The 26624-nt window shown below is 42.6% G+C and overlaps 1 protein-coding gene across 1 annotated transcript; it reads right to left on the minus strand.

Annotated features, from left to right (window-relative positions):
• Positions 1-1349: 1349 nt before the first annotated feature.
• Positions 1350-26392, minus strand: TNNT3 (troponin T3, fast skeletal type). Its single transcript, XM_058807648.1, has 16 exons — positions 26229-26392; positions 25998-26011; positions 25314-25331; positions 22801-22818; positions 21778-21789; positions 21194-21208; positions 15170-15181; positions 10678-10696; positions 9839-9884; positions 8919-9035; positions 8521-8598; positions 8155-8268; positions 7886-7995; positions 6994-7084; positions 4135-4175; positions 1350-1740 (listed from the first exon to the last, which is right to left on the minus strand). Exons 1-16 carry the CDS (start codon positions 26390-26392, stop codon positions 1692-1694), a joined length of 918 nt encoding a protein of 305 aa, XP_058663631.1. The 3' UTR covers positions 1350-1691.
• Between the last annotated feature and the right edge of the window lie 232 nt (positions 26393-26624).

Below are 26624 nucleotides of genomic sequence, written 5' to 3' on the forward strand. Positions count from 1 at the left end.
TGTAGGATCTCACTGCCTGGAGATACTGAAGCCCACCTGGACACATCCCTGTGCCACCTGCTCTGGGTGACACTGCCATAGCAGGGGGGTTGGACTCAACAATCTCCAGAGGTCCCTTCCAACCCCAACAGTTCTGTGATAATGTGAAAATCTTGTCTCTCTGTGACTCTGCAGTGCTGTCTGCCTTTGCTGGGGTCCTGTCCTGGTTCTCCTCCTGTCCTCCACGCTGTGAGACCCCAGCCCAACACACACAGGGCTGCTGGGTCAGGTCCAGAGGAGGCCACATGGATGCTGGAAGGGCTGGGACACCTCCCTTGTGAGGACAGGCAGACAGCTGAGGTTGTGCAGCCAGGAAAGGGAAAGGCTCCATGGAGAGCTGATTGTGACCTTTCGGTATGTAGGGGGGTTTTATAAGAAAGACAGGGACTTTTTACCAAGGTATCCCATGACAGGACAAGGGGCAACTTTTAAACTGAGAGAGAACAGGTTTAGATTACATGTTGGGATGAAATTCTTTACTGGGAAGGTGGTCAGGCACTGGAACAAGCTCTCCAGAGAAGCTGTGAATGCCCCATCCCTGGTAGTGTTCAGGTCCATGTTGGATGGGGTTATGAGGAGCCTGGTCTAATGAGAGTTCCTACCCATGACAGAGGAATTGGAACTATATGATCTTTCCTAAACCACTCATGAGTCCATGACACTTCAGCATTTTCCAACAGAAAGCCGGCATAGGCACACAGCCACCAGAAACAGGAATGTGGAAACACGGGAGACACTCTGATGGGCTTCCCTTCACCAGGGCAGTTCAAGGGTTGGCAAAGACAAGAGGCCCTACAGAACAGCTTGCATCTCAAATTTAGTAACAGCCACTTCTGTTTTGACATCTACATTGAATTAACCAAGTAATTCACACTTCAGTATTGGACTTTAATATTGTATGCAGGCTAACAGCCTCAATAAATATTTTAATGTAATATTTGAATGAATCATTCTTTATTGCACTTGTTACTGCATTTAATAAAAGCTATGTGCTAAAAGCTACCACTTCTGTAGATTTGTTCCTTTATTCCCTATTCTTTGATTCACTTCATCACTCAAACTTTGAAGTCAATTTCAGCTACATTTGGCAGCCAGATTTTGAACTCCCTGAGAACAGTCAGCTCTTGGTATCTGCCTGTACAATGGCTTAAAACAGGCCCCCAGTCCTGAGTCTTTGCTGATGACACTGAGCCTATTCCCCCTTGTAAAGACAGATCAAATGATATTAAGTAAGGGTTTGGACCAACTCCCAAATCCTTGGAGAATAGGAAGATGTTAAATGAAATACAAAACACCATTCCAGAGGTCTGTTATTGGAGTAGGTACTGGTTGTGCTTTATTTACAAAATCCAGAGATTTGTACATAGCAATCTACAGGACAGCATAGGGTTGGTGTCAGGAGGATAAGGGACATGCTCAGCAGGAATTGAAGATGCCAGCAAGGAGTAATCCCAGTTCCACAGGGAACCTGCTTCCCCTTGCCTGAGGAAGCCACCAGACCCCTCCAGGGAGAAAAGCAGCAGCAATAGCCAATCCAGGCTGATGTGATTTTTGTTATCATTAAGGCATGAGAACACAAGTGATCGGTGAAGGAGGAAAGAGGAGACCAGCAGGGGTTCAGCACACCATTAAAGGCCATCCTGCCTGGTTCTTTACTTCCAGCGCCCACCAACCTTGCCCTTGGCTCCTGCCTTCTTGCTGCTACAATGCAAAAAAGAAAGAAAAACATGTCAGCATGATGGAAGCAGTGGGGCTCTGTGGCCACTCTGCATTTCTGACTCTTTGGTTTCATCTGCTTTCACTTCTCACATGCTGGGCACACCTGCCATTGACCACATCCTGAGAAAAATATTGTTGATATTGTGGAAAAATATTCCTCCTGAGGTTCTTAGTGTGAAAGGTAGGATGTGCATGCCTGAAAGAGATGGACCCTTCCAGACTCCTGGATTACCAGGGTAGAAATCTAGGTGGTCTCCAAACTAAGCAACAGGTCTATGCGGGCAGAGACTTGATATTTTCTGAATACAAATCGGCTATGCTCTGGATTTTAGGATTCAGAGCTCTATCTAGAGAAATTTGCTCAATATGAAAGAGCTCTGATGGAATTCCCCAGATGCTCCATTCAGTAGTGGAGGCAAAAAGCTGAACACTAATTTAAATACAACTAAGAAGTGCTTTGCTCTAGCAAAGGCAGGGTGGCTATTTGTATTGTGAGAGACAGAGCATCCAAAAGAATCCAAACCATTTTTTAGTCCTGCTCTCATGTCAGTATCCCTGTCTTGTTCATGGTGTGTGGGAGCAGTCCAGCTACATCCCCACTCAAAGCACCTGAGGCAAACTGTCTCCAAGGGTTCTTGCACACAGAAGGGCAATCCTACATGCAAGCCACTTACCTTCTGCCTGAGAAGCCTGAACTCAGAAAGGGGCTAGGCAGGAAGTTAGTGGAGTTAGATTCTGCACTAGTTCCCATGAGCAGCACCTTGGTTTGTGGGGGTCAGCACAACCCCAAACCCTTCCAGCTCACACACACAACGATGAGGCTGCTTCTTGAACCAGAGCACATGCAGAGTGTGGGGTTGGGGACCAAGCACAAGGTGGTGGGGAGAACCACTGGTTCCTCCAGGGAGAAGAAAAACATGGGGACATCACACCTGGGGAGATTTTTCTTGTGTTGCCCCATGGATTGGTTCAAGAGCACCAGCCATATTTACAGAAGGATGTAGCACAGTGACAGACACACAGAGTGGATACTTTACCTTTGACCAAGATAGGCTTGGTATATTTGAAAAAATTGTTGGTTTACATAAAAGAGGGTATGCACTTTCTGCTTATCTGAAATTGAGTTTCATGTCCCTTTTGCCAGCCTTTCTGAAGGTTCAAAACCCAGTGTAGGAACTTCATAGCTCCTCAAACAAAGACAGAGTCCTTTAATGTCCACAAACACCTGTGATGTTTGATATTACACCTAACCTTTAGAGTGTGCTTAAGGAGATTTAATAAAGTCTGAAGCAAGAGACTCATTTGCATAACACACTGGCAGGCACTGCTTTGGAATGGTAGTGTCTAGTGTGGATAGAAATTAAAGCACACAGAAATCTCATTAGCTCTGGGCATCCCAGTGCAACCTTTTCAGATGATATCCGGGGAGAGTATCATGTCTTTGGGGGGAAAAAGCAGGCAGTGGCCTGTTGTGGGTGGTGTGGTGGCACCCCACAAGAACAGGAACACCCAGATAAATCCTGGCATTCTTCTGCAGCTGCACATTCTGCTGAGGTTTATCAGCCTACAGCTCTGTACAGAAAATACCACGGGAAGGTCAAGCCTTATGTTTGGCATTACAACCAAACCCACAGCGTTACATTCGTTTGATAAGCCAGGGTGTCTTGGGGAAGTGCAAGGCAGTAACTGGTCACTCCTGTCATCCAAAGATACCACCAAAGATCACTGCTTCATTCCTGGCATGACTTGGGTAAAAAGATACAGATGCACAGAAAAGAGCAAACCCACCACTGGAGAGCTCTCCTCCCTTTCTGCCCTGCAGTTACTTCTCTGTGAGAGTTAGTTTTCTGCATGTTCTAACCCTCAAGCTGTGTCTGCCCCTGGTATCTCATCAATCCATTAAAAATTCTTAGAATAAAGATAATAGACTCAAAGAAGTAATGAAATAATCTTGTGAATGCAAGTGCAAGAGAGATGATGAGTGAAAAGAACTCACAACAATATTCCCATTACGTTAGTCTTGTTATACACCATTCCTCATAATCTTAGCAACCACTTGTTTATCATTCATAAACAAGGGTTGTATTCCCTCAAGTATTCAAAGCACCTCAGTCAGCCGTTTGAAAAACCCAACAATAAGCAGAGGAAATTTTTGAAGGTATGGTGTGAAGAAACATGATTTTTTCTTGTTAGGTGTTACATTCACTTCAGTTGCCCCTTCATTTTCTTAATGTGAGGCAGGATGGGAGTGGCCCTTCCATCTCTAGCCCCATTACATTGCAAGAAGAAAATGTCAGTGTTGAGGCTGAAGTGACACATTTGAACACTGAGAAGATATCCCCAGCCAGGAGCTAGGAAGGGGATATAAATACTTACTGCTTCTGGGCCTGATCGATCCGGTTTCTGAGGGTGACAATCTGCAAACAACATACATGACCAGGGTTTTTAGAGACAAAGAAACCTTGTTCCCTCAAGGAGAGGAGCATTTTACCTGCTGAAGGGCTCAAAACAGGTGCCTGTAGGAGGAATTAGTACTCTCTTGGAAAGAAAAGCTCACCCATGGTTGAAGGACAGAAATGTTACTTCTTGGCAATAAATCTGCAAACCACCTTCACATGTCAAGGGACAGAAGAGCTAGAATTTTATAACCCTCACTAGAAGTGTTTCTACCTATTGAAATTAATCTCCTATGAATTCACATGTCAAACTGCAAGCAGGTGAACTGGAATTAATGTCACCTTGGCCAAGTGGAAAACTCTCAGATGGCTCCTGCATGTTTCAATGTCACCTTCTCACTCGTCCCTTATTCCTATACATCAAGTGTTTGCTTAAACCTAAAGATCTTCAGTGATCTTTGGATGGGGACATCAGGAATGGAAGATGGCTATCACATTCTGCTGGAATACCTTTTGCTGGCTGGCCGAGCAGGAGGTGAGGATCTTGCAGCACTCACCACTTTCCCAGACACTCATTTAATAAGAGAAGATGACCTGATGCATAGGAGAGGAAACACCTACCTTGCATGAGATAAACACATTATAGCCTGACTTAGTAACTCAGCTTGGTCTGTAGGTGTGGACTCATTACTGAAATCCTGGGACTCATGTACTGGAAAAGCCCAAAAAACACGAGGATGTGATAGAGACTTTTGTCCCTTCATCTTCTCATTTGTAACTGAGTCAGTGTTCAACTCAGTTTTCCTGGACTGAAGAAATGCCCCTGACATGAGGTATGCTTTGCTTTTGGTGCAATTCAAAATTCTGCACTGGCTCTGCCAGTCTAAGAATTGATGACCCAAATTTTGAATATTTAAAGTCGCACTTGACATTCCTAGTGTGCAAAAAAAAAAGAAAAACAAAAGTCATACATTCCGGTTGTCCCAAAAACTGGTATTACTGGCTCACGTCTTTCCACAGCAAACAGAAAAAAACATAAGAGACTGAAATATTACCAGGAACAGGACAACACAAGCAAGGAAAGGTAAACATATCACTTGCTTTTGTACTTACTTGTGGAAGTTTTATTATGTGTCACAGCAGTTTAAATTGCTATTTTCCAACCAAGTATCTTCCCCAAGTGTTGAGGAGAACCAGTTGTCTTTAGTTTGACCCAAGCACTTAATACTTACCTTCAGTCATAACCTTATGATCGTGACTATGACACTCACTCTCCAATGAAGCACCAAAGAGCAACAGACACTGGAGCTAAAGAATGGCTCTACTTCTCTGTGTCCCACTTCCTTCCTTTTTCTCTCCCTTGCATCCTTGCTCGTGTCTCCTTCATTCTCTTTCCTATTTTCACTTACCTTTCTCCTCATTTTTTCCTGCTGTTATCCCCCCTTTATTCTTCCATGTCTAGCTGTGCATTTTCCTTATGCTTTGCTCATTCTTTGTACTTTGTTCCCTTGCTTTTCATCAGTAGGTACCCACCTCTTTGTTTATGCAGAGGTCTCATTACCATAGCATGTACCCCTCCCCTGGCACTCCCTTATTTCCTGTTTTTCCACACCCACTTGGCTGGTAATCATTAAGCTAGCCCTCTGCAGTGTTCTGGATCTAGATAACCATGTGCCACAAGGTGGAGAAGCTTTCCAAACCACATAGAATTCTCTATACACTGTAGTCCAAGCTATTACATGTGTATTCCTGTTTCTGCTTGTACCCTAGGTGCATCAGGGTGATAGTCCCATGCATGCAATACCTGATTTTGGATAGGGAATTATTTTAATGTGTTCTCAATAGAGCGCATGCTCAGTTCTTTAACCAAATCCCTGTTGGACTCTTGACTCTTTTCCTAAATTATCACTTTATACCTTTTCAAAGAATGGAAAGGGAGAGAAAAAGGAAGTGAATGGCGAGACACAAGATCCGTTTTTCTCTTTTCTCTCTGCACGTGGAGCCAAGTGCCAGAGCTCCCGTCTGGCGCCTGGCTCTGACCATGCGGCAGGCTCATGCATTTGGTAGCCTTTGCTGCTGCTGTGACACAGGCAAGTTCATTGTACTTACAACTTGGAAAGCTCCTGCAGCCTGCAACGCATTGTTAAAATCTAAGAGAGATTGAGATAGTTACATTGGTGTTGCTCACTGCCTGCTGGCATGTGTCTGTGTGACTGGGAGTTAAATGAGAGCGAGACAGAGAGAGATCCTGTAGGATTTCTCAGCCACTGAAACCTAATGCGGGTGAGTGCCGCCCTATCCAGTGACTGTGTGAAGGAAACATGTCCACTTTCTGTTACCATATGACACTTCAGCCAGGTGCTTCTGTCTGGAGACAGTTTTCAGTGACTCCAGAGAGCTCAGGCCACAGGTAATCTGTCTGGGATGGAATAAAACTTACAACGTTCAAGTTTGAAATCAAAGATGGATCTGAAAATATTACTTTGCAATGGAGGTGTGTGAACTGAGAGTTACTGAATTTTCAAGCCACAGTTACCTATAGATAAACAAGAATGAACAACATTTCAGGAGAGGGCAGGGTGTCCATTTTCCATTGGGATTGCCTTTCCATGCGGCACTGAAAACCTTAGAAGTGTTGTATTCAATTTTAATCTAAAATGTGAAATTCCGTTCAAGTATGTATGTTAGGGGAATGCAGTTCCAAGCATTTTGCTGCATAAATATTGCAAAGGGTCATTGGAGACCCAAATGATATCACAACATGACTTTTGCCAGATGAATCAGAGAGATTTTTACATTTTGAACCCAGTGCCATTAGCAAAATAGCCTCTCAACTCACCTCATATTTTTTCCTCTTGATCTGCTCTGTAAAGTCATACTTTTCAGTCTCCAGCTGATATAGCCAGTCCCACAGCTCCTTAGCTTTGTCCCTGTGTGTTTATGTGGGAAGACGGAAGAAACACATGATATAAAATATTTTCCATGGTTTTCACATCATTAATAATGAATTTTATTTAATCCCATTCACACATCTTCCTGTAAACCCTCTTGGATTTCTTAAAGTTACTCATTTTCAAGGTCACATTTTTCTCACCTTCAAATCTTTTAGACTTGCAGTCTTGTGTGCGTCACACATTAAGATAATTCCTCTAAATATTTCCCCCTAACTCCTAATGAGAGATAAGACTGCAGTGGAATCAGACAAGAAGGAAGGAGGACTCTGAAGGTCACCCAGATAAGCAGAGCAGCTGCCATTGTGCAATCTCATCTGTGTCAGGGCTGAGGTGAGCCACCTACATCTTTCAGTCATGTGTAAACTCCAACATGTGCAGTCCAAACTATCATTGGATGATTGCTCTGCACCAGAGCACTTAGCTTCCAAACCTCCAGCCTTCATGGAGATCCTGTTCATACCTTACCAGCATCAACTCACCTCTGGGAATGCTACAGATACCAGTCTGTAGGCTTGTTCAGCTAATCCCAGAGCTAGTCCTGTAAGCAACTAACCCTAATTAGCAGGAGAGGCTAACAGAGCTAGAGGGCTGCCAAACCATTTCAACACTTCCCTATATTCCCATTTCTCCAGGTTAAGCAAGGGCATAACTTAAGTGTGTCCCATGATAAATTTCAAGGAGGGCCCCCTCCTCTACCTCATTTTATAACCAGAGAAGACTTCAGGACAGTAAAACCAAATATCTGTATCATTCCATAAATTAAGATAAACATGTTACCTCAGCTTGTCTTCATTAAGGTGGTCAATGTTCAGGGGCTTGCGCCTCTCAGCCAGGACCTTCTTCTTCGTCTCTCTAGCTGTTTGCTTCTTTCCTCTCTTCTGATCAGCCTATTTTCAGAACAACAATTAATGTCAGCATTTAGGAATTAAGCCTGAATGAAACAATTTCAACATTGGGCTGCTTTCTCAACTTCTAATGAAGACTGTTCCCAGTCAACTTAATGGTTTAATGTTTTCATGTTTCTTTCATCAATCCATGAATTTTACCTTAGCCAGATAACTGCTGTATGTTGCACCCATGGAGGACAGAGCCTTCTTCTTCTTCAGATCATCCTCAGCCTTTCTCTTGGCATCTTCCTCCTCTCTGCGTGCCTTTTCCTCCTGTGGAGTGCAACACACAAAACCAGTTAATCCAGGACAGACTCCCAGCTTTCCCAGCAGCCAGTGTCAGTGCAGGGAATGTGATCAGAGGAGCGCATTGATGAGAATTAGCAACTCCTGTTTCTGCCCTTGCTTTAGAGAGTGGTCATTTCACCTCTGGACTGAGGCAGGCAGAGCGTGTGGTTTTTTGTCTCTGGAGATCTCTCCAGTTGGATGCAGGGAAGCAGAGGAGAGGGAAGCAGAGACACTCACCGCAAGCCTTGCCTGACGCTCCTTCTCCTTCTCAGCGCGGATTCTCTGCTGCTCTGCTCTCTCAGCTCTGCGCTTCTCCTGCAGGGAGCAGTGGCACAGGCAGTGCATCACCACCTTGGCTTGACCCACCTCGACTGCTACACCCCACTACCAAGAGCTTTGCTTCGCTGAGTGTGAGCCACCTTCTCTCTTTCTAGAGCATGCAGAAGGGTCTCTTGTACAATTCTCAGATATAAAACAAGGGGCTTAGAGAGGGGACAAAGGGGGGAGAAGCCATTTGATGATGACTTGAGCAGTCACTGTACATGCCAGCACAGCTTTTTGTCAAAGCAGTTTCAGCTTCTCATCTACAGATGATCTCTCAGTCTAGTACAGGGAAATGCAGTACAAGGACTCACAATTCTCTCCTTGAGGGCCACCAGCTCTTCCTCTTCCTTTCTTCTGGCTTCAAAGTGGCTGTCAATCAAGGCTTGCAGTTCAATCAGGTCTTTGTTCTGCCTTTTCTTTTGGATGTCCTAAAAGAGCAGGAAAACTCATTAAGTCCATATTGCTCTAGTATTACGTCCTGGACATACACCCTTCAATATACAGAGAAACAAAAGCAGAAAATGTCTCTAGATTTCCATGGAAATCTATGGATTAATTTATATGGCTATAGATGCAATCAGACACTCATTCACGCAACAGTCAGGAGTCCAGAAGTGTAAAGAATCCAAACCTCCCATTTTCTTCCACCATCTTTTATCCTTGGCTTTGCTTACACACCTATCTTTGCATATACTCAGCTGCCTCCTTTTGGCTTTTTAATACAAATCTTATCTAGAAAATATTCCTGCATTTTGAGCAAAACAAATATTTCTGTGGAGGTTTTCAACATCAGAATTTCTTCATTTTTCTAGCAACTTTCTAGGAAGGTATTTGGCTTTCTACTTATTATTGTAATTTTTGCTAGTGTTTCTCAGTAACAGATAAGGGCCTGAAACTTTCAAGCCATTTGCAACAGTGGGACAGAGGACCTGAGATCCCTAAAACACTTATTTTCTCCTCCTTATAATGGCTTCAAAGTTGTGAGGAGATAACAAAAAAAAAAAGAAATACATAAGAATTTGGCTTAGTCACATTATCAGTGAATGCATTCAGACAGTTTCAGAGAGCAGAAACTGAAATTTAAAATTTGCTGAAATCAAATGGCAAATCAACCATACTTTTGCCTTTGCCTTTACCCTCAGTAATATCCAGTGCAGGAATTATGTGGGTTTGCATTCATGTCTATTACCAGGTACAAAGGACATACACAGCCAGTCTCAGTAATACTTACATCAAAATCTACTTTCTCACCCTCTGGTATTTTAGGAGCAGTTAGTCTGCAGAGAGTCAAAAACAAAACAAAAGGAAAATAAAAATAAAGGATTTTCATCTTAAAGAATATGCAGCTTTTTAAATAGCCTATCCTACCCTGCCCTCAGGAACCATGCTGACAAGGAGGAATGTTGGTGAAGATAGGGAGGGGTGAAAGAGCACATCAGTGGAAAAGTACTCCAGAAAAGTGCTAAGGACCACTGTCCTTCCTGTAAGGTCGTACAGAGGAGGGAGTTATCCCTAGAACCTCTCTTTATTCCCAAAGCCCATGGTCATTCCCTACCCCTTGGGGAGATGTTGCTCTGTGAGTCTGCCTGTGCAGGGCTGTGCACTCCATCCTGGGCAGCTGGCAGAGTGGGAGGGGAAGGTGCTGGGCCCCAGATCCAGAAGGTCCATAGGGAACCTTAGTGAAGGAACCTCAACTCAGCCCAGCCCAACATCTGCCACCCTTCCCATTGACAGCAATCTTGGATGGAGAGGGCAGTTTCCCAGCCATGGCCTCTCACAGAGGATTTACTGTGGAGCTGCCTGTATTTTGGGGTATTGTGAGCCCTCTGCATCTCAGACAGCCCATGAATTCTCTGACTCCACCAGGAGCAGGTCATAAGGCCCAGGCCAGTAACTGCTGCTAAGGCCTCCTCTGAAGGAAGCAGACATCCTGGAAAGGCATGCAGGAACAAACAGATGGATGTTCTGTGAGCCAGAGTTGGATAAAGGCTTCTGGTGGCCATTTGCCTAATAGAGAACCTAAGGGCTTCTGCTAGATCAGGAAAATCAGGGTTTTGAAACTGTACTTACTTTATTCTGGGCTTCTCCTCTGTATTTGGAAGGATGTAGCAAAACAGGAAGGGAAAAAGAGGAAGAAAGTTAAAACAACAGAGATCACGCCAGCTGCTCAAGTAAAAGGAGGGAAGGGAAATTTAATCTTAGGGGAAACATACAGAGAAACTGGTTAAATCTCAAGCACTTCCAAAACAAATACACACTCTCACACACCCCTTTTGCTAGGAGTGAATCTGTTTTTACCCTCGAAACAGAATTTGGCAGAAAATAATCAAGAGACTGTATAAAAGTCCCAAACGTAGCATCTGGAAAGCAGTGGTTTTATGTAAATGCAAAATTATTTTTCTCAAACCATCCTGACCAAAGCTCTAAGGAGGCCAGCTGGGCTGGAGGGTAGAAGAAAATGATGCCTTTTCAATCAGCACTTTTTTTGTTAAAGTTAACTTGAATTCACAATATCATATGTCAGTGATAACCAGGCTTCACCCATTTTGTTCAAATGCCTCACACGGAGGCCAGGAAGGGAAAACCTTTATGACACACATTTTCCCCAGGTTCATTGGCTTCCAAGACATCTTAGGGCACATGTCCCTGAGATACCTTGGTGCCGTGGGCATGATGCTTATTCTCCTGCACTGCGTGGCACTCCTCAAACCCAGCTCGGAAAGGCCATCCTCTCTTAGCAAGCATCCTCTCCTGCTGAGGTACATGCAAAATTCCCATGGGCATTAATGGGAATGCTCTTTCCATCTCCAGGAGAGGCATAATGCCCTGACAGGCAGGCCAAACCATCACAGAGACTGCCAGCCTGGGCCCTCTGGCAGTGAGAATCGTTGCCTTGCAACAAGTGACCTTTCCCTGGCTCTCAGACATGTGCTGGTCTTATGAGTTAATCCCTTAACATCTGTGCTTGTGGTCAACTCCCCTCCCTGCTATTCTTTTGAAACTTTCGTCGTTGACTCCAGTGCAATGCCAGCAAGTTCAGTGCTGTTACTCTCACAAACAGAAATAAATTAAACCTATGTGTTTATTCTGGCCCATTCTCTCCGAGACCCAGGTTGACTTTCATAACCACACTCTACATTTGAACTTTCAGGGATGCTGGTGAACTCTGTGGTACAAGACTCTCCCTGTGTTGGCTCAGTGACAGAACAGAGGTAAAAAAGCTCACAGCCTACTGAATCTGGTAAAAAAAAAAAATAAATTGTAAAGTAAAAGTAAGAATAACCACTTCTGTAGCAGGTGCATGAGCCCTGTTATCAACATCATAATTCAGAAAGATATTAAATTTTTTAAAATGCTTATTTTTACCCAGTAGTTTGGGGACTGATAGTGGAAATTTGGAATAGCAAATAGAAAAAAAAAAAAGAAAAATAAAATATTATAAGAGGGGAAATAGCAAAACACATACTGCAAAAAATTTATTGAGGCAATCAGATGTAAGGGTGTTGGATGAGAAAAAATTGAGAGTGTGGTTGGAAATTGGTTATTGAGATAATCAAGAAAAAAGATGTGAAAGATGTGTAAAAGAAATCAGAAACCAACATTTCCTTTTTTTCACTCTTTCCCATACAAATTTCATTAATACCATTTTAGGGGGTAGACTTTTCTCATTTACTGCAAGAACACTGCCTGCCAAAGCATATCTCAGTTGAGGCCTCCAGATGCCAGAGCAATGCTAAGAAAATAAACAGCATGTAATTACAAATGTGCTTTAGACTGCTCCACTCTAAAGGAAGTCCCAAATCACTCCTGAAGAAAAATACCATTAGCCAACAGCATGCTTGTGTACTCCTCCACTTATTTTTTTATTTGTTTTGCTTTTCAAATAGCCAGTGAGCTTTTTAACATGTTAACTAAATTGCCTTTTACCTGGAGAGAGGAAATGTAATTATAATTAACCAGTCTATCGGGTATGTTATTTACACAGGATTCCCTTCCTTCATGACATACCCAGATGATTTTCAGAGACATTCCTGTTTGGCTGCCAGTTAGCAACACTTCAAAGAGAGGGGGGGGGAAAAAGAGTAGACAGGAAATAACTGGTTTTGTTTGTTGATCTTGGTTGCCAGGATCGACAGCTGTCTGTCAATAACTGTGTGAATTTGGTTTCAGCTCCCACCAAATCAGCACTCCAACAAACAATTGTAAAAATGAAAAAATAAGGTTAGTTCTTGAAATAAGAAGTTGTAGTTAGAATTCTTAAAAGTACCTCCAGAAAACCAGAAAAAGGGATATTTTATTAAAAATTAAACAGTAAAAACATCTATCCTCTGCAATGCATGACCCAGCCTTTGTCCACACTGTATGAACAAAAAGCAGTCCAGGGATGGGATTTATTTTGAAATGCCCCTTCTTTCAAGACACCAAGTCAAGGAACTGGGCCAAAATTTGTTGACAAGCAGGAATTGTCATATCAAATTCCTGTTCCTGTGGTGGATTTTGACTGACATTCCGTTCATTCTGACTGCGAGCCACGGGGCCGAGACAAAATCCCCACATAGAACCCTGCCAAAAGAAGGCAAGAGACACTGCAAATCCAAATTCACTGCCCTGGTGATTAGAGAGCCTTTGAGTTTCTGGTTTCCAAAAGGCTTTGTGCAGGGAGAAGATGAACCCCTAAAACAGCACCACCCTGCTTGCTCCTGCACAGTCTTTAGATATTCACACGGTGCTCTCCTTCTCTGGGAATCCATCTGAACTGCCTTTATTTCACTCAGAAATCCCTGAACACCCTCCCTTAATCCCCCTTCTCAGAAGCAACTTCTCTAACTCACACTGTGTCCTTGGGAAAAAAAGGAAATCAATACGCCATTAAAAATGAAAGAAAAGAATGAGAAAAAGAAAGAGAGGGGCTCAGGAAGGTCCTCAGGGTACTTCCCTAAATTAAAAAAGAAGCCTGAAAAGTGAGCAAGAAAATTAAAACAAAAGAACAACAACAACAAAAAAAAAATCTACAAAAGCAAAATCAAACAAAACAAGGAAACACAGAAAATGCAGGGTGTTTTCAAGTGACCTTGGGCTTTGTCTTTTGAAGCAGCTGCCTGGGTGTTCTAGGGGCTGGGGCAGTCAGGAGGAACCCAGTTACTTCAACAGCCTCTAGAACTCCATGAGAACTTTCTATATGCTTAAACTGGCCAGGGAGAGGCTAAGCTATCTTCCACAAGAGCAACACTGACCCTGCACACATTTAGGTTTGGTCCTTTCACATGAGACCTGCGTGCTCCAGCACCCAAGTATTACAGCCAGGCTATATTTAGCTCCCCCATCTGAATAGATGTTTAATGTTAATAGATGTTTAACACAATTGTAAGTGCATGGCTGAGCAGGAGTTTACATTTCTGAAGATTCAGGCCTGGAGGCCATGACCACCTAAGGCTGTGTGAGGCTATGTACAGGGCTCAGCTCCATTTTCAAATATGTCACTATGATGTAAGAGATTCTTTCCTGATTTTTTTGGAGATAGAGATGTTTTGCTGATGAGAGCTAGGACACAACAGATTCTGGCTAAAAGACAAGTCCAGAGCAAGCTTCTGGAGCTTGATTTTCATCATCTACTATCCTAATGAGGATATAGAGCCTTCTCAACACACTAATGACTCCCCAAGGGTGATTGGATATGCACAGTGAGCGATTCTTTGCAGCAGAGATGTTTTGGCCCAGTTCCTGAATTTAAAATAAAGTGAGGAACAAAACCAGACACATAAAAGAGAGTGAGATGTTAGAAAGATGACTTTGTTGTCCTAAGACAACACTGAGCTACCATCATCGTATTCGCTTTCTTCATTGGCTGTAGGTTGGAGGACAAAAGAAAAAGAGAAGAAGCACAGCAGTCAATCCACAGCCAGCACTGTTCTAAGAGCACTGTCCCCACTCCCTCCCTGTTATCCTGGGAACCTTGGACTCTCCAGAGTTGGAACAAGAAGGAAAAACACCTTTTTGGTGATTTGACTGGGCTAACAAGTGTCCCTTTCTCCATGTTCATTGAAATCCATCTAGAGAGAACATTTCCCTCCCATACTCTCTTTTCTCTTGAACAATGTCAGTGTTTTTGGCACTGTTTCCCCAGCACTGAAAGAGAAAAAGGATGAGGGTCCGTAGGCACAACACATACCTTCCTCATGAGCTTCCTCTGCTGTTGTTGTGGTGCAAGCAGTGATGGAAAGACAGGAAATAGAAAAAAAGAAAACAGAACAGTTATTTAAAGGTCTTGGAATCCTGAAAAAGAGACCAGGGGAAAAAAAAAAAAATAAAGGAATTAGTGAACTAAGGCAGGCATAAAACTGGAGAGAATGTCAGGACTTGAAAATGCTGTAATGTTAAATCAGCAGTAAGCACGAAGGTTAAAGGAGGAGACAGCTGCAAATGATAACTGTGGTTAATATTTGTTTCTCTTGTTTTCTTCTCTTCTACCAGCCCAGGACTCCTGTCCTCTCCCTCTCTCTCACACACACACACACTTTGGTGTTGCACCTAGGTGGAGTAAACCAGAAGTCGTGTCACATACCTGGCTCATGAACTTCAGGTGTGAAGTGTCATGGAACAAGTTGCAATAGACAACAAGAGAATGAGAACAAGAAACCTGTTATTTCACACACCAAAAGAGCTCCTGAGCCAATGGGGAGAAGGGGCAGAGAGGAAAAGGGGAGCCAAGAATGAAGTTAAGAAGTAAACAGGTAAAATATTTACATTTGAAATAACACATAAAGAGAAGTCACAGAACAGGAAAGGTGAAAGAGGCAGATTTATGATAATAGTGCAGTGCTTAAAAAACACTTATCATCATATGGCATAAAGTACAACCTGACAGCACAGTGTACCAAGGTTTACCTTGATTGGAAATATGCACATGAACATAGCCAGCACTCTCAAAGCACTATTGGACCCAACCTTTACTACAGCAGTATTTCAGCCATTTGAAATAAACACAGTGTGGTTCAGAAACCTGCTGAAATACCTGGTATAACTCATCATCAACGTTCAGCTAACTTCCAAAGAAGCTCAGTTCCCTTCTAGATCTATGGCTCTGGCTATTTTCTTCCTTGAAGACAACATTGATATCTATATAAATGTACTGCTGCTCTTCAAATCCATTTGCAATGTAAAATTACAAATGGATTACTTCACAGGAAGAAAATGTTCATTAGAAGTCTGTGCAGGTCTACATGTCATTCTTCTGGGTTTTGGCAAAGCAGGAATAGATCAGCAATGTGAATTTGCAGAGCAGGTTTTGCTTTTCAGCCACACACACACACACCCCACCAAATAAATATTTTGCAAAACAGGCTTTAAAAACCCACAAATTCTAAGTGTTTATATTCCCCATGTACAGTCAATGGGTCAAATTCTGCCCTGAGATTTTAAATAAACCCTCCCCTATAGGAAGAAATATTCATTCTCATATCACAGGGCAGAATTTAATGCATTCCACAAGGAGACTTTTTGCTGAGCTACCCTTTCACAATAGCATATGTGTGTTCCCCCAGTTTTTAGTGAAATTTTCATGCAATGAGTAAATTTCCTTCTCCTTACTGCTGATTACACTTTACTGAGAAAAAATATTAAACTAAAATAGAACTACTCCAAAGGCATGCAAGTTATAATCCGTCCTTAACTGATCAGTTGTTATCCCCTGTCACCTTGTATTCAGTTCTCACACACACCATCCCGGCAGACAGACACCAGGGAGTTTAGAAGTTAAATCACATACCTGGAGGGGGGGCTTCATTTAGTAGGATGTGTCAGGGGAAAAACACAGGAAAGGAAGATAAAATAATTAGAAATAAGTTATGCAGGAAGGGACCACCTCAAACTTTGGTAAGACTGGGTTGGAGAAGTATAATTTGCAGACCAAGTTATAGGGATAGACTGTTAATAAGTGGGAAAGTAGTGTAATTACAGTGAGGTATCAAGTAGATAGGAAGGAGATGCCATAGAAATAAAAGATAAAGGGAATTTGAATGTTGATGATTTGCAACAGTTGAAACCATGCGAATTTATAAACCATGGGCAAGTGTAGTAACACTGGTGATCCTTAAATTTGGAAGAAAACATACCCAAGAAGAGAGATTCACAGGCATTCAGTGTTGCCTAGGTTTCAGCTGCCCTTTTAGCTATCAGAGCTGGCATGAGGATGTGAGTTACTGAAGGAGCTTCTGCTTTGGATGTACCCCTATGCCTGCATCTGAAGCTCCACCATCTAAGAATCTCTGCTACCAGATTCCAGGCTTAGCTCTGCAGAACTGGCAATGTTTGTGTCTGCACAGAGCTTGTTTTTGCTGCAAAGGACTAGAACTGCTTGAGTTTGTGTGCCAGAATCCTGCTGCAATCCACTCTCAGCAAGTGTAAGCAGCTTTGGTTTCTGCAGCTCAGGTACCCCCATAGCTCAGGGGCTATGGGGTAATCACAGCCCTGAAAGTTTTCAGGGACACTAATAAAGCTTGTTCTAAGCTTCTTAGATGGTGATCCTTCAGTTACAAACAATATTTATACTTTCCTATAGAGAAAATAAGTTTTAGGGAATTTCAAGAATGGATTGATTCTTCATGATTCTGGTATTCTTCAACATCTTCAAATTCCTATGTACAGAAATGCTTCAGATTAATACATAGGAATTTAGATGTCACAAACATGAGCTTGGTTAGGTGGAAAGAGTCAAGAAGGAAAAATGAAAGAATTACAGCAAGTATTCCACAACAGCAACAACTGTGACTTGTGTAGGCCAAAGCTGTGACATAGAAGACGTGGTAGGCAAAGACAGCATTAATAACAGAGAAACTAATAATCATGCAGTTACATGAAAATCTGGGACAGTCTCCTTCTGGCATAAAAGGTTTTTGTTAAGCTTGTTATATTTACATTGTCTTTTGGTTTTATTGTGCTTTATGTTACAGAAGGAAAAGAAACCATGGGAAGGCTGTGGTTATGACTTTATTTCTTATGATATTATGTTAATACCTTGTGTTTTGCACAAATTTCAAGCTCATACACATTTGTCAATGCTGGAGAACCAGCTCTCAAGTACTGAGTAGCAGTTCAATAAATATCATGGAAGAGAGGTACAGAGTCAGGCCCAGCAGCTCTGATGAAGGCAATGACCTTTAGCTCGTGCAAATCAAAGTCAGAAAAACCTTAGGTGCAGATTAAGAGACAAAAATGAATATGATTAAAAAGAGAAGGATGTGAAACAAGAAGCAATGAGAACAGGAGAGACATGAGAAGCAGTGAAGAGATGAATGTTGAAGTATTAAGTCATGTAAAAATCAATCAGCTTTCACCTCACCCCAGCCTTGGCAAGAGCACCAATCTGCTCTGAACTAAGAGGCTGGTCTCCCTCTGTGGACAGCAGAGGGAAATAGCTGGGCTGGGAGGCTGCTGGGATGTGACTGCTTTAATAAAGCTACTCCAAAGGGCACAGAATAATTTCCACAGACAGTTTAGAGGACTCTGCAAGTTCAGTTTCTGTTTTCCCAGGTAATGACCATTATAGCATTCCCATACGCACTGTGAGGATGCTCCAAGTCCGGTAAGCGCCTGTTATTACAGCTCATACATTGAGAGGTTTGTCTGCAAAAATGTTACTACATTTTTCATGCAGCAGTTAGCTTTATCCTCATTATTATGCATCACAGCGTGATGAGGAAATTATGACTGGTCAAAGGTGTGAGGAAGCTGCAAGTTACAGTTTATCATTAATATTTGATTTTTATGTTTACTTCCACCTTTGAATTCCTGAGTATAATACTAGAGTTACTGTTAAAATTTTCCAACATAAATCAGAGTTCCAATTAAATTTCAGTATTTCAGAACACACATAGCTGAGATTTTAGTTTAAAAAAAAATAGAAACATTTCACAGCCATAAAGGCTGCAGAGATATTAACATCTCTGAAGCAAAACTTTTCCACTTTTTGCCTTGTGGCAACTTCTTATTCCAGATTTGTTCTTGCATTACACTATATATACCCCACATTATCCATAAAGGCAATGCTTCAGAAGCATCTAAAATAGAATTTTCATTTTCAAAATCTGGAAATCTTCCATAAAGGAGAGAGGGGGAAAAAAAGTTGGAACAAAATGTTTTAACTAAATAAAAACCATAATTTTCAAAAGCTGTCAACAAAGTGTTCCTCTTTTGTTTTTTTTTTTTTTGGTTGGTTGAAAAGTTTCCATTTTGTCCCAATTCAGCACATGACCCAATTGTGAAACTGCCAAGTGGAATTGAATTTCCAGCAGACAATAACCCTTCAGATTGACGCAGAGGAATTCAGAAGTCACATACCTGGTTCAGGGACTTCTTTAAAAGGGAAGTAGCAAGGAAGGAGATGCAAAGAAAGATAAGAGAATTAGAGCAAGAAACAGCAGATAATTAAAAACCCTTACACTTTCCTTTGCTAAGGTGGTGGAGGCAGGGTTAAAGGGATAAAAACCATTAATAAGATTAAGTGAGAAATAGAGGGCACATGTGAATGTCAATTAGAATTGTGGAGAGGAAGGGTTGTTTGAATATAAAAATGCAAATGCTTAACATATATATTCATAATGTTATAAATCAAATGCCACTGTAGCCTTTGGCAGACAAAAACTTTACTTGTATTTAAATTAAGTCCATTACCCATAAGTTCGAATGTGCAAAAAAGGGTATAGACAACCTGCTCTTATTCATGTGCATAGAAATCCCAGCCACTGTGGAAATCAATGGGCTCTGAGGAGCTGGCATTGATTTTCTTGGTGCCCAGGATTTCACCACTGGTGCATAGGGCTGCACACCAGTGTGGGAGGGTGAGTACGAGCATGGTACTGCTCTCCAGCCTGCAGGATCAAACATCCCATGGAAGCCTGGCTGGGCAAGCACAGAGGGGCAGGCAGAAGGGCAATGGAAAGATAAATGGGTTTGGGCTGCCAGGCTGATGCTTTAAGAAGCATGACTTTCTATTTTGCCAGTCACAGAGATTGTCTTACCAGATCTGGACCTTAATTCCGGTTACAAAATCAAGTAAAAATACAACCTTGCCACCCTCCTTTTTGCATAATGCACATTAACCCAGAAACACCCCAATGGTTCTGGAAAAAGCACACACTACATCTTTTCTCAAATATGCTCCAACCAAAATGATGCCACTTAATCCAATCCTTACCCCAACAGTAAAATCTAGGTGTGACACCATGTCACTTATTGAAACGCTCATGACTTTGGGTGCAAGTGTCCCCACACCTCCATACACTGCTGCAAAGAGAGCTCTGTCTCTGTGCAGTGGCAGAGGAACTGGGGAAGAGGTGCACCCAGCTGAGGGACACAGTATTGCCCCAGGACATGGCTGTCCCACCTCTAACCCTGGGGTGTGGCACAGAGGAAATGGTTTGAGGAGCCCCATCCCTGTACCAACTGGTGTCCATTTGAGTAGCCTGGCTAGAGACATCAGGTGCTGCTGGGGAACACATGAGCAGTGCCCAGCCTGTGCCTCAGGCATTGTTTTCAAACAGCAGTTAGTACTCATTACTCATCACACCGTGTATCCTATGAGAGCAAAGCAACCGTGCAGAGGATATTTTTTGCATCAGCTCATCTTCAACCACCTCCAGAATTCCTGCACGAGTTACTGCTCCAGACAGAAACAGAGGAATTCACAAGTCATGGCACATACCTTCCTCATGAGCTTTAGCGTGTGGGAAGAGTCACAGAGCAAAATGCAAAGGAGATGAGAGTGTTAGGAGCATCAGAACAACTTTTCGCTTGGGCAAAATGGAGGGGGAGGGAAAGACTAAGAATACATTGCAAGGAAATAAAATGAGTATGGATACTAAAAGCAATAGTGGAAGTGAGGGTGCAAATGGTCTGAGATATTAAAAACATAAAGCTGATTTAAGCAGTCATATCAGATTACATTTGTCTTACACAACCATTCCTGCAGTCCTGCCCAAAGCCAGGAGCAGCATGCTGTTTCATAATCCTGATGCTTGCCCAAGTGGATTTACATCCTGAGGCCAGCAGGTTTTGGGTAGCTGCAAGTACTGCCATGAAACAGTGGCCTAGAAACTCCATTATATGAACAAGAATACCATCTTTAATCATTTGCAAAGCTAAAGCATCAAATTTATCACCATTTGCCCTATACCACAGGGTTTAAGTTGCAAAAAAAGACATGTGGAAAGACTATTGTAAGAATATCAGCCAATCATGAGCATTTCTGTCTGCAGGGCAGATCCACCCCAAATGGACCAAAATAAGCCTGCCAAGGAGACCCAACCAGTCTCAGAGTACAGACTTTTCAACATTCATCCTTTTAAGAGGTTTACATTTCCCAGCACTTTTCAGGCTTTTATTTCATGCGACAGTTACCACATACATGGACAGCACATACAATGGCAAGACAGAATGTGACAACAGACTGCACAAAAAACAAAATGGTGGCAAGTGTTGTCTATATTAATATGCCTATTTGTAACTCCTGCTTCCTTTTGCCATCTTATGGTTTGCTGGCTAAGCCAAAGCTTACTCTTAAAGGCAAGAATTCAGGAGTCACGTCACATACCTTCCTCCTGAGCTTCTTTAGGTGTGAACAGCCACGGAACAGGATGCAAAGGAACATTAGGAGAAATGCATTAATACATGAGCTGAAATAGGCTGAAAACCTGTCATAGGCTGAAAATTCTGCTCGGGGGAAAAGTTTTATCCCAGTAAAGAACATGCTAATGGCCAGGAGGAATAAGGAATTTGAGGCACCTGTGGCTGGGAGACAACTTCCCTTCATGTGAAGGGAAGAAGCAAAATTGTATCTGACAGGGAAAACCTCACAGTAAGGTTATGCTGGAATATCTCTGTGGTTCCAGTTTTAGAGGACAGCTCTTGTCCTTGCCCAGATGGGCTTTGTAGTGAGCCTTGCACAGGGCAGGTGTGGCAGAGAGGCAGGGTTAGAACTGAACCAACTCTGCTGGACCTTAAACTGAGATTATTCCTGTGTGTTCCAGCAGCAAAGCCCATCACAGAGGGCACGTGGAAAGCAAAGACAGCAGAGGCAAAAAGGCAAAGTAACTGGTACTGCTCCTCCTGCACCACCCTTGAGGCCCCACCACCACGGAGACAGCAGGGAGCAGTTTGGAAGGTGATGGCACGTACCTGCTGGAGGAGCTTCATCAGGTGGGATGTGGCAGGAAGCAAAAGCAATGAGATGGAAAATGAGAACAGTTAGACTAAAGAGTGTGTGAATGCAACAGAGGGTTTAAAAAAAAAAAGCACAGGATGTATGAAATAAGGAAACAGAGGAGATGAAATGGAGACAGGTGACCAGAGCACACACAGATACAAGAAATGTAAAACCATCTGGACCTGGATGCTGTAAAAATTCTGCAAACTGCTCGGAGTGGGTCTGTTGTGGCACTACAGACAGGTTTACCCCTGTTTAAATAAGCCTATAGAACAAAGCTTTGCAAATATGGAACCAACACACCCTTTGGCTCTTTGCACCTGGAGCACCACATCGCAAACCTCTTGAGTGCAAAGGGTGAGTTTCTGTTCCAGCCCCTCTCCCACCCTGTCTGTCCCAACTTGCCTATTTGTGGAGCCAGCTGGGGTTATTTACCAGCACCTACATGGTTGTAATTCTTTTATGTATATTATGTACATCATATATCATATATTATAGCTTATAAACTTATAATATATATTACATATTTTATACATAATATGACAAGATAGCATATGTACTATATAACATAGGGCCAAGCACATATTTTACCACAGATGGATTTTGACTTCAAAATCCATCTGATGATGATCTGCCAAGCTACGTAGGAGAAACCAGTTGACACCTGATAGAAACCTTTCTAGCCAGACCCCAGTTATTCCATGGCACACAAATACCCAGGGCTAAAAATCAGCCTCAGAGCACATTGTGTCTTGGATAAAGGGATGGTATTCATATTTTCTGTGCTGCTTCCTCCCCAGAACTGGAGATACTCAGGGATGTGGGGTACCCTCAGTGAAATTTGTGCAAGGGACAAGAAAATCCCTCAGCCTTCAGAGAGTTTGCCCCAGCATCTTTCTCTTGTCTCTTGCTTTCTTCTACCACCTTGCAAAATCGAGGTGCACATCATCCTGCTGGTGCAGGAACCAGCAGGGCTGAGATGCTGCTTCACCTACCTTCCTCCTGAGCTTCTTCTGTGGGTGGGAAACATCAGACAGCAAAAGAAATGGGAGGAGAAAAATTAAAACAGGAAATAGGTTATTGGAACATTCCTGAGGTTTGCCAAGCTCCCAGGCCGTTATGGGTAAGAGTACACAATGATGGAATTACAGGGTGAGAGAGAATTAAAAATAACATTTTTATGGGCACATTATGGGGTTATAAATGTTACTGAAATATGGGAATATGACCACAAGTGAAAACCACATAAAAAGGCACCCAATATGTTATTCTTTATTAGAGCTGGCTAAAATACCCTTAACCCAACTTCTGGTGAATTTTTAACCAAAAATAAAACTGTTGCATTTCTTTTGCTTTACATTTTTTTCTCATATGGTTAAAATTTTTCACCAGCATTTATCAATTTTTGAAATTTCAAACAAATTAATTCCTGAATTTTACCAGATTAATATAAACATTGTGGGGTGTCTCCCTCCCTTTAAAATACTCATTTTGACACCATTGTGCCAAAAATAATCCAAATAGTTCAGTATAAAAGGTGTAATAAAACAAAAATATATATATGCTTGTTTCCATACACATATATGCATATACACACATATATATTTATATTTATGTGTGTATATTATATACATTTTTATATGTATATATCAATGCATTTTATTTCTTTCATATATATAAATGCTTTAGTTTGATTTTTTAAAATAAATAAAAATAAAATGTTTAAATAAAACAGGCCAAATTTCCTACCAGCTCAATAAACAACATCAATGTCCACTATTGCATTGATGTCTGTGGCTCAAGACAGAGTCCTGACACTGGGTGAGAAATATTTGATCTGGATTTCTTTACACACGTTCTCCCTCCACACTGAGAGAGAGAGAAAGCACAAGCCATGTCACATACCTTCTTCCTGAGCTTCAGGTGGCAAGTGTCATGGAACAAGAAGCAACAGCAAGCAGGAAAATAAAAACAGAAAACTGTTAGAAACTGGTGCTGGGGTGAGCGAAGGCCTGGAGAAAAAAGGTGGTTAGAAAGTGATGGAGAAAAGTTATATGGAAAAGAAATGGATGACTTCAGAAAGAGACACAAAGGTCAAGCAAAAGTATGGAGCAAAGAGAAATACACCTCAGAGGAGCCAGTCATGCAGATTAAAAAGAAATTCACCTGCCTATTAATGTCATATCAGTCATTAAATTCTTGAAAACAAAAAGTAGACGGTTAGGGAAGAAAGGAGAAAGGAAAAAAAATGCTTTTCCTTTAAGGAAGGCTTGTCTGTAGGAGCAACACTCTTCGCTTGCTCTTTTGGCATTTGACAAGACATAAAGGACAGAGCATGAAAAATGCCTTCAACCTTTCTGGCTCTGCCACTCCTTGCAGGGCCAGAGAGACAGATAATGACTGAAGGCAGCTCTACAACCTATTTAGTGTCTCTATTTTCTTTTTCTTGAGCCCTTGGTCCCTCCAGAAGCAATGACAGGGGAAATAGTTGCTTAAGGCTAATGTACCTTATAGCAGTAGCAGAAACTAGTCTCACCATGGCCACAGCTGCACCTCTGCTCCCACCACCACTGACGGGAATTTGCCTGTTGCAGCAACTTGGAGGAATCCATGAACAAACTCTGCTGTGTGTAAATCCCCAGAATGGACATTTCTACACAGGGACAACTCTCTGTCTCTGAGCTGGTCTCATACCCTCCATGTGCAAATATTCCACCTCCAGTAAAGGGTTTTCCTTTTGACCCCTTAGAAGATGCCGTAGGAACTAAGGACAGATCCTGGGAGAAATTCCAAGAGTTTGGCCCTTAGCTCTGTTCCAGACACCTTGGGAAAATGAAGGATGACAACTGGCATCTACACTTGCCTGAACTGAAGCCAGTGTGTCAAAAGTGCCCAGCAAAGGCAGTGATACATCTCCAAATTATCTTCTCCCTGCTGCCTACAAAAGGTGAGAAGGGTTTTTCATGCTCCATCTTTCCAGATCAGCGCTCTGTCTCTCACAGCTTGTCAAATCACATTTTGCCAGCTAAAGGCATGGTAAGAAACTTCATCTTTGCCAGTTGGTTCTCTGCCTTGCCTTTTCCATCCTCAGCAGTGCCCTGTTGGGTGCTCCTCAGGAGATGGGCAACCGGCTCTTCTTTTCAATTTCAAAATTTAAATGCAATCTGTGGACACTGCCAAAATGAGAATGGCAGGATTTCACCAATGATACGTTATGGGGGCTCTGCACCAGTCCCTGCTCTGAAAAGCTCCAAGTTTATGGACAGATGAGCCCCCAGCTTGTTCACCATCCTCTCATACAAATACTCCGTTTCACTGTAACATGAAGGCTCTGCATGTGTCAGCCTCAAAAATCTTGATTGATTTTTTTTTTTCCAACTGGTTTACTGATTAAGTGTTTCAGATTGCCTTTAGCAGCAAGCACCAAAGAGAAGGGTGAAATGTAGACAAGAGAAAAGCAGGGCCAAGAATCAAAGAAAGATAAATTACGTTCCGCTTTTTTTGTTACCTTCTTCTTCGTACTCCTCTGCATTGAAATGGGAGAGGGGGGAAAAAAAGCAGACAAATCAACCATCAGCCTTGACAACATCAGTAGGACCTTACCCATGGCAGAGCCCTCTGTGCTCACAGGGCTGCCGGGCAAGATGGTTTCTGAGAGGCCACTTGCAAACCAGCAAGTCAAATAACAAGATTAAATGACTTTGAAAATAAAAAAGAGTAGCTCTGAAAAGGGGAAGAAGATAATAAAGTATTGGATTTTTCCTTGGGCAATGGAAACTCAAGGCTAAACGTGCATTAGAAGGGAAAAGGTAGCAGAGAGGGCCTCTGAATATAAGAAAAGTGTCTATGTATGTTGCTCGTAAACATTGTGGGCATTTACGTTCTAAAACCAGAATATATTACATGTACAGAAGCTTCAAAACAAATTGCCAGCAGGTGGCAGTGCCCTTACAAAAACTAGCAGCGTCCCCTCCCACCAGGGCATCAATTTGGGGCTGAAACCCCACGGGCGGCCCGCAGCACGGACACGGCCAGGGTGCTACAGGTACTGTAGAAACCCCAGAAGCTGGTGACAGACAGACAGACAGGAGCACAAAAAGAAGCTTCAGATTTGTCCAACCGTTCCAGCTGACACAGCCAGCAAATGTTGCAGGCTTGCACGGAAGCAATTACAGGCAGGTTTAAGACTTACCCTCTCCTTGTTCCCTGTGAGAGAGGAAAAAAAGGACATTGAAATGAGGTAAGTATTTATCCCGTCTGTACTGATGTCAAGCTTTAAACCATACACTGAAGCAATGTTGCTGAAATTCTGTTGTCTGCAGGTCTGTCCATGATTCCTCTGATCCCATGACTGCCCTAAATCTCCCCTCTGTACTACTGATGCCAAAATGTCAAATGATCCCATTGGGTTGGGTCATTCTACTCTGGATTTGTTAAAGCAAGGCAGAGACCGCTGCAGTGTGGGTTTGACTCCCCCTCCTCCAGGTGCAGCCCCACAGCCACAGAGGGCAGGCTGAGCAGGGTGGAGGTGTTTGAGGGATGCCCTGTGCTGGACAGGGAGGGGTCTTGGATGCTCTGAGTCAACATGCTCCTTCCCCACAGCCTCAGGGGGCTTCAGGCTGAGCACAGAGCACAGGGATGCCCTGGCTCTGCTGCGTGGGGCCAAGCTGAGCAGATAAACACACAGACAACTTTCTCTCTACTTACACTTCCTCGGTATCAGACATGTTGGCAATTAGTTTCTAGAGGAAAGAGAAGAAAAGGAAAACAAACAAGAAAAAGAAGAAAAACAGTGTTATTAGTGAGTGCACCTCATAAA

This window comes from Ammospiza caudacuta, chromosome 6 (genome assembly GCF_027887145.1).
Source record: "Ammospiza caudacuta isolate bAmmCau1 chromosome 6, bAmmCau1.pri, whole genome shotgun sequence".
In the NCBI taxonomy this organism is placed as follows: Eukaryota; Metazoa; Chordata; class Aves; order Passeriformes; family Passerellidae; genus Ammospiza; species Ammospiza caudacuta.

Bases quoted from the DNA above. Each gene is read 5' to 3' on its own strand.
- TNNT3 (XM_058807648.1), bottom strand. From the start codon at position 26,392: ATGTTGACTCAGAGCATCCAAGACCCCTCCCTGTCCAGCACAGGGCAT. The intron at 7,085-7,885 runs GTAACATGTTTA...ATAAACACACAG, and splicing joins CTTAATGAAGACAAGCTGAG to GGACAAAGCTAAGGAGCTGT. The intron at 1,741-4,134 runs GTAAGTATTTAT...TTTGCATTGTAG, and splicing joins ATCGATCAGGCCCAGAAGCA to CAGCAAGAAGGCAGGAGCCA.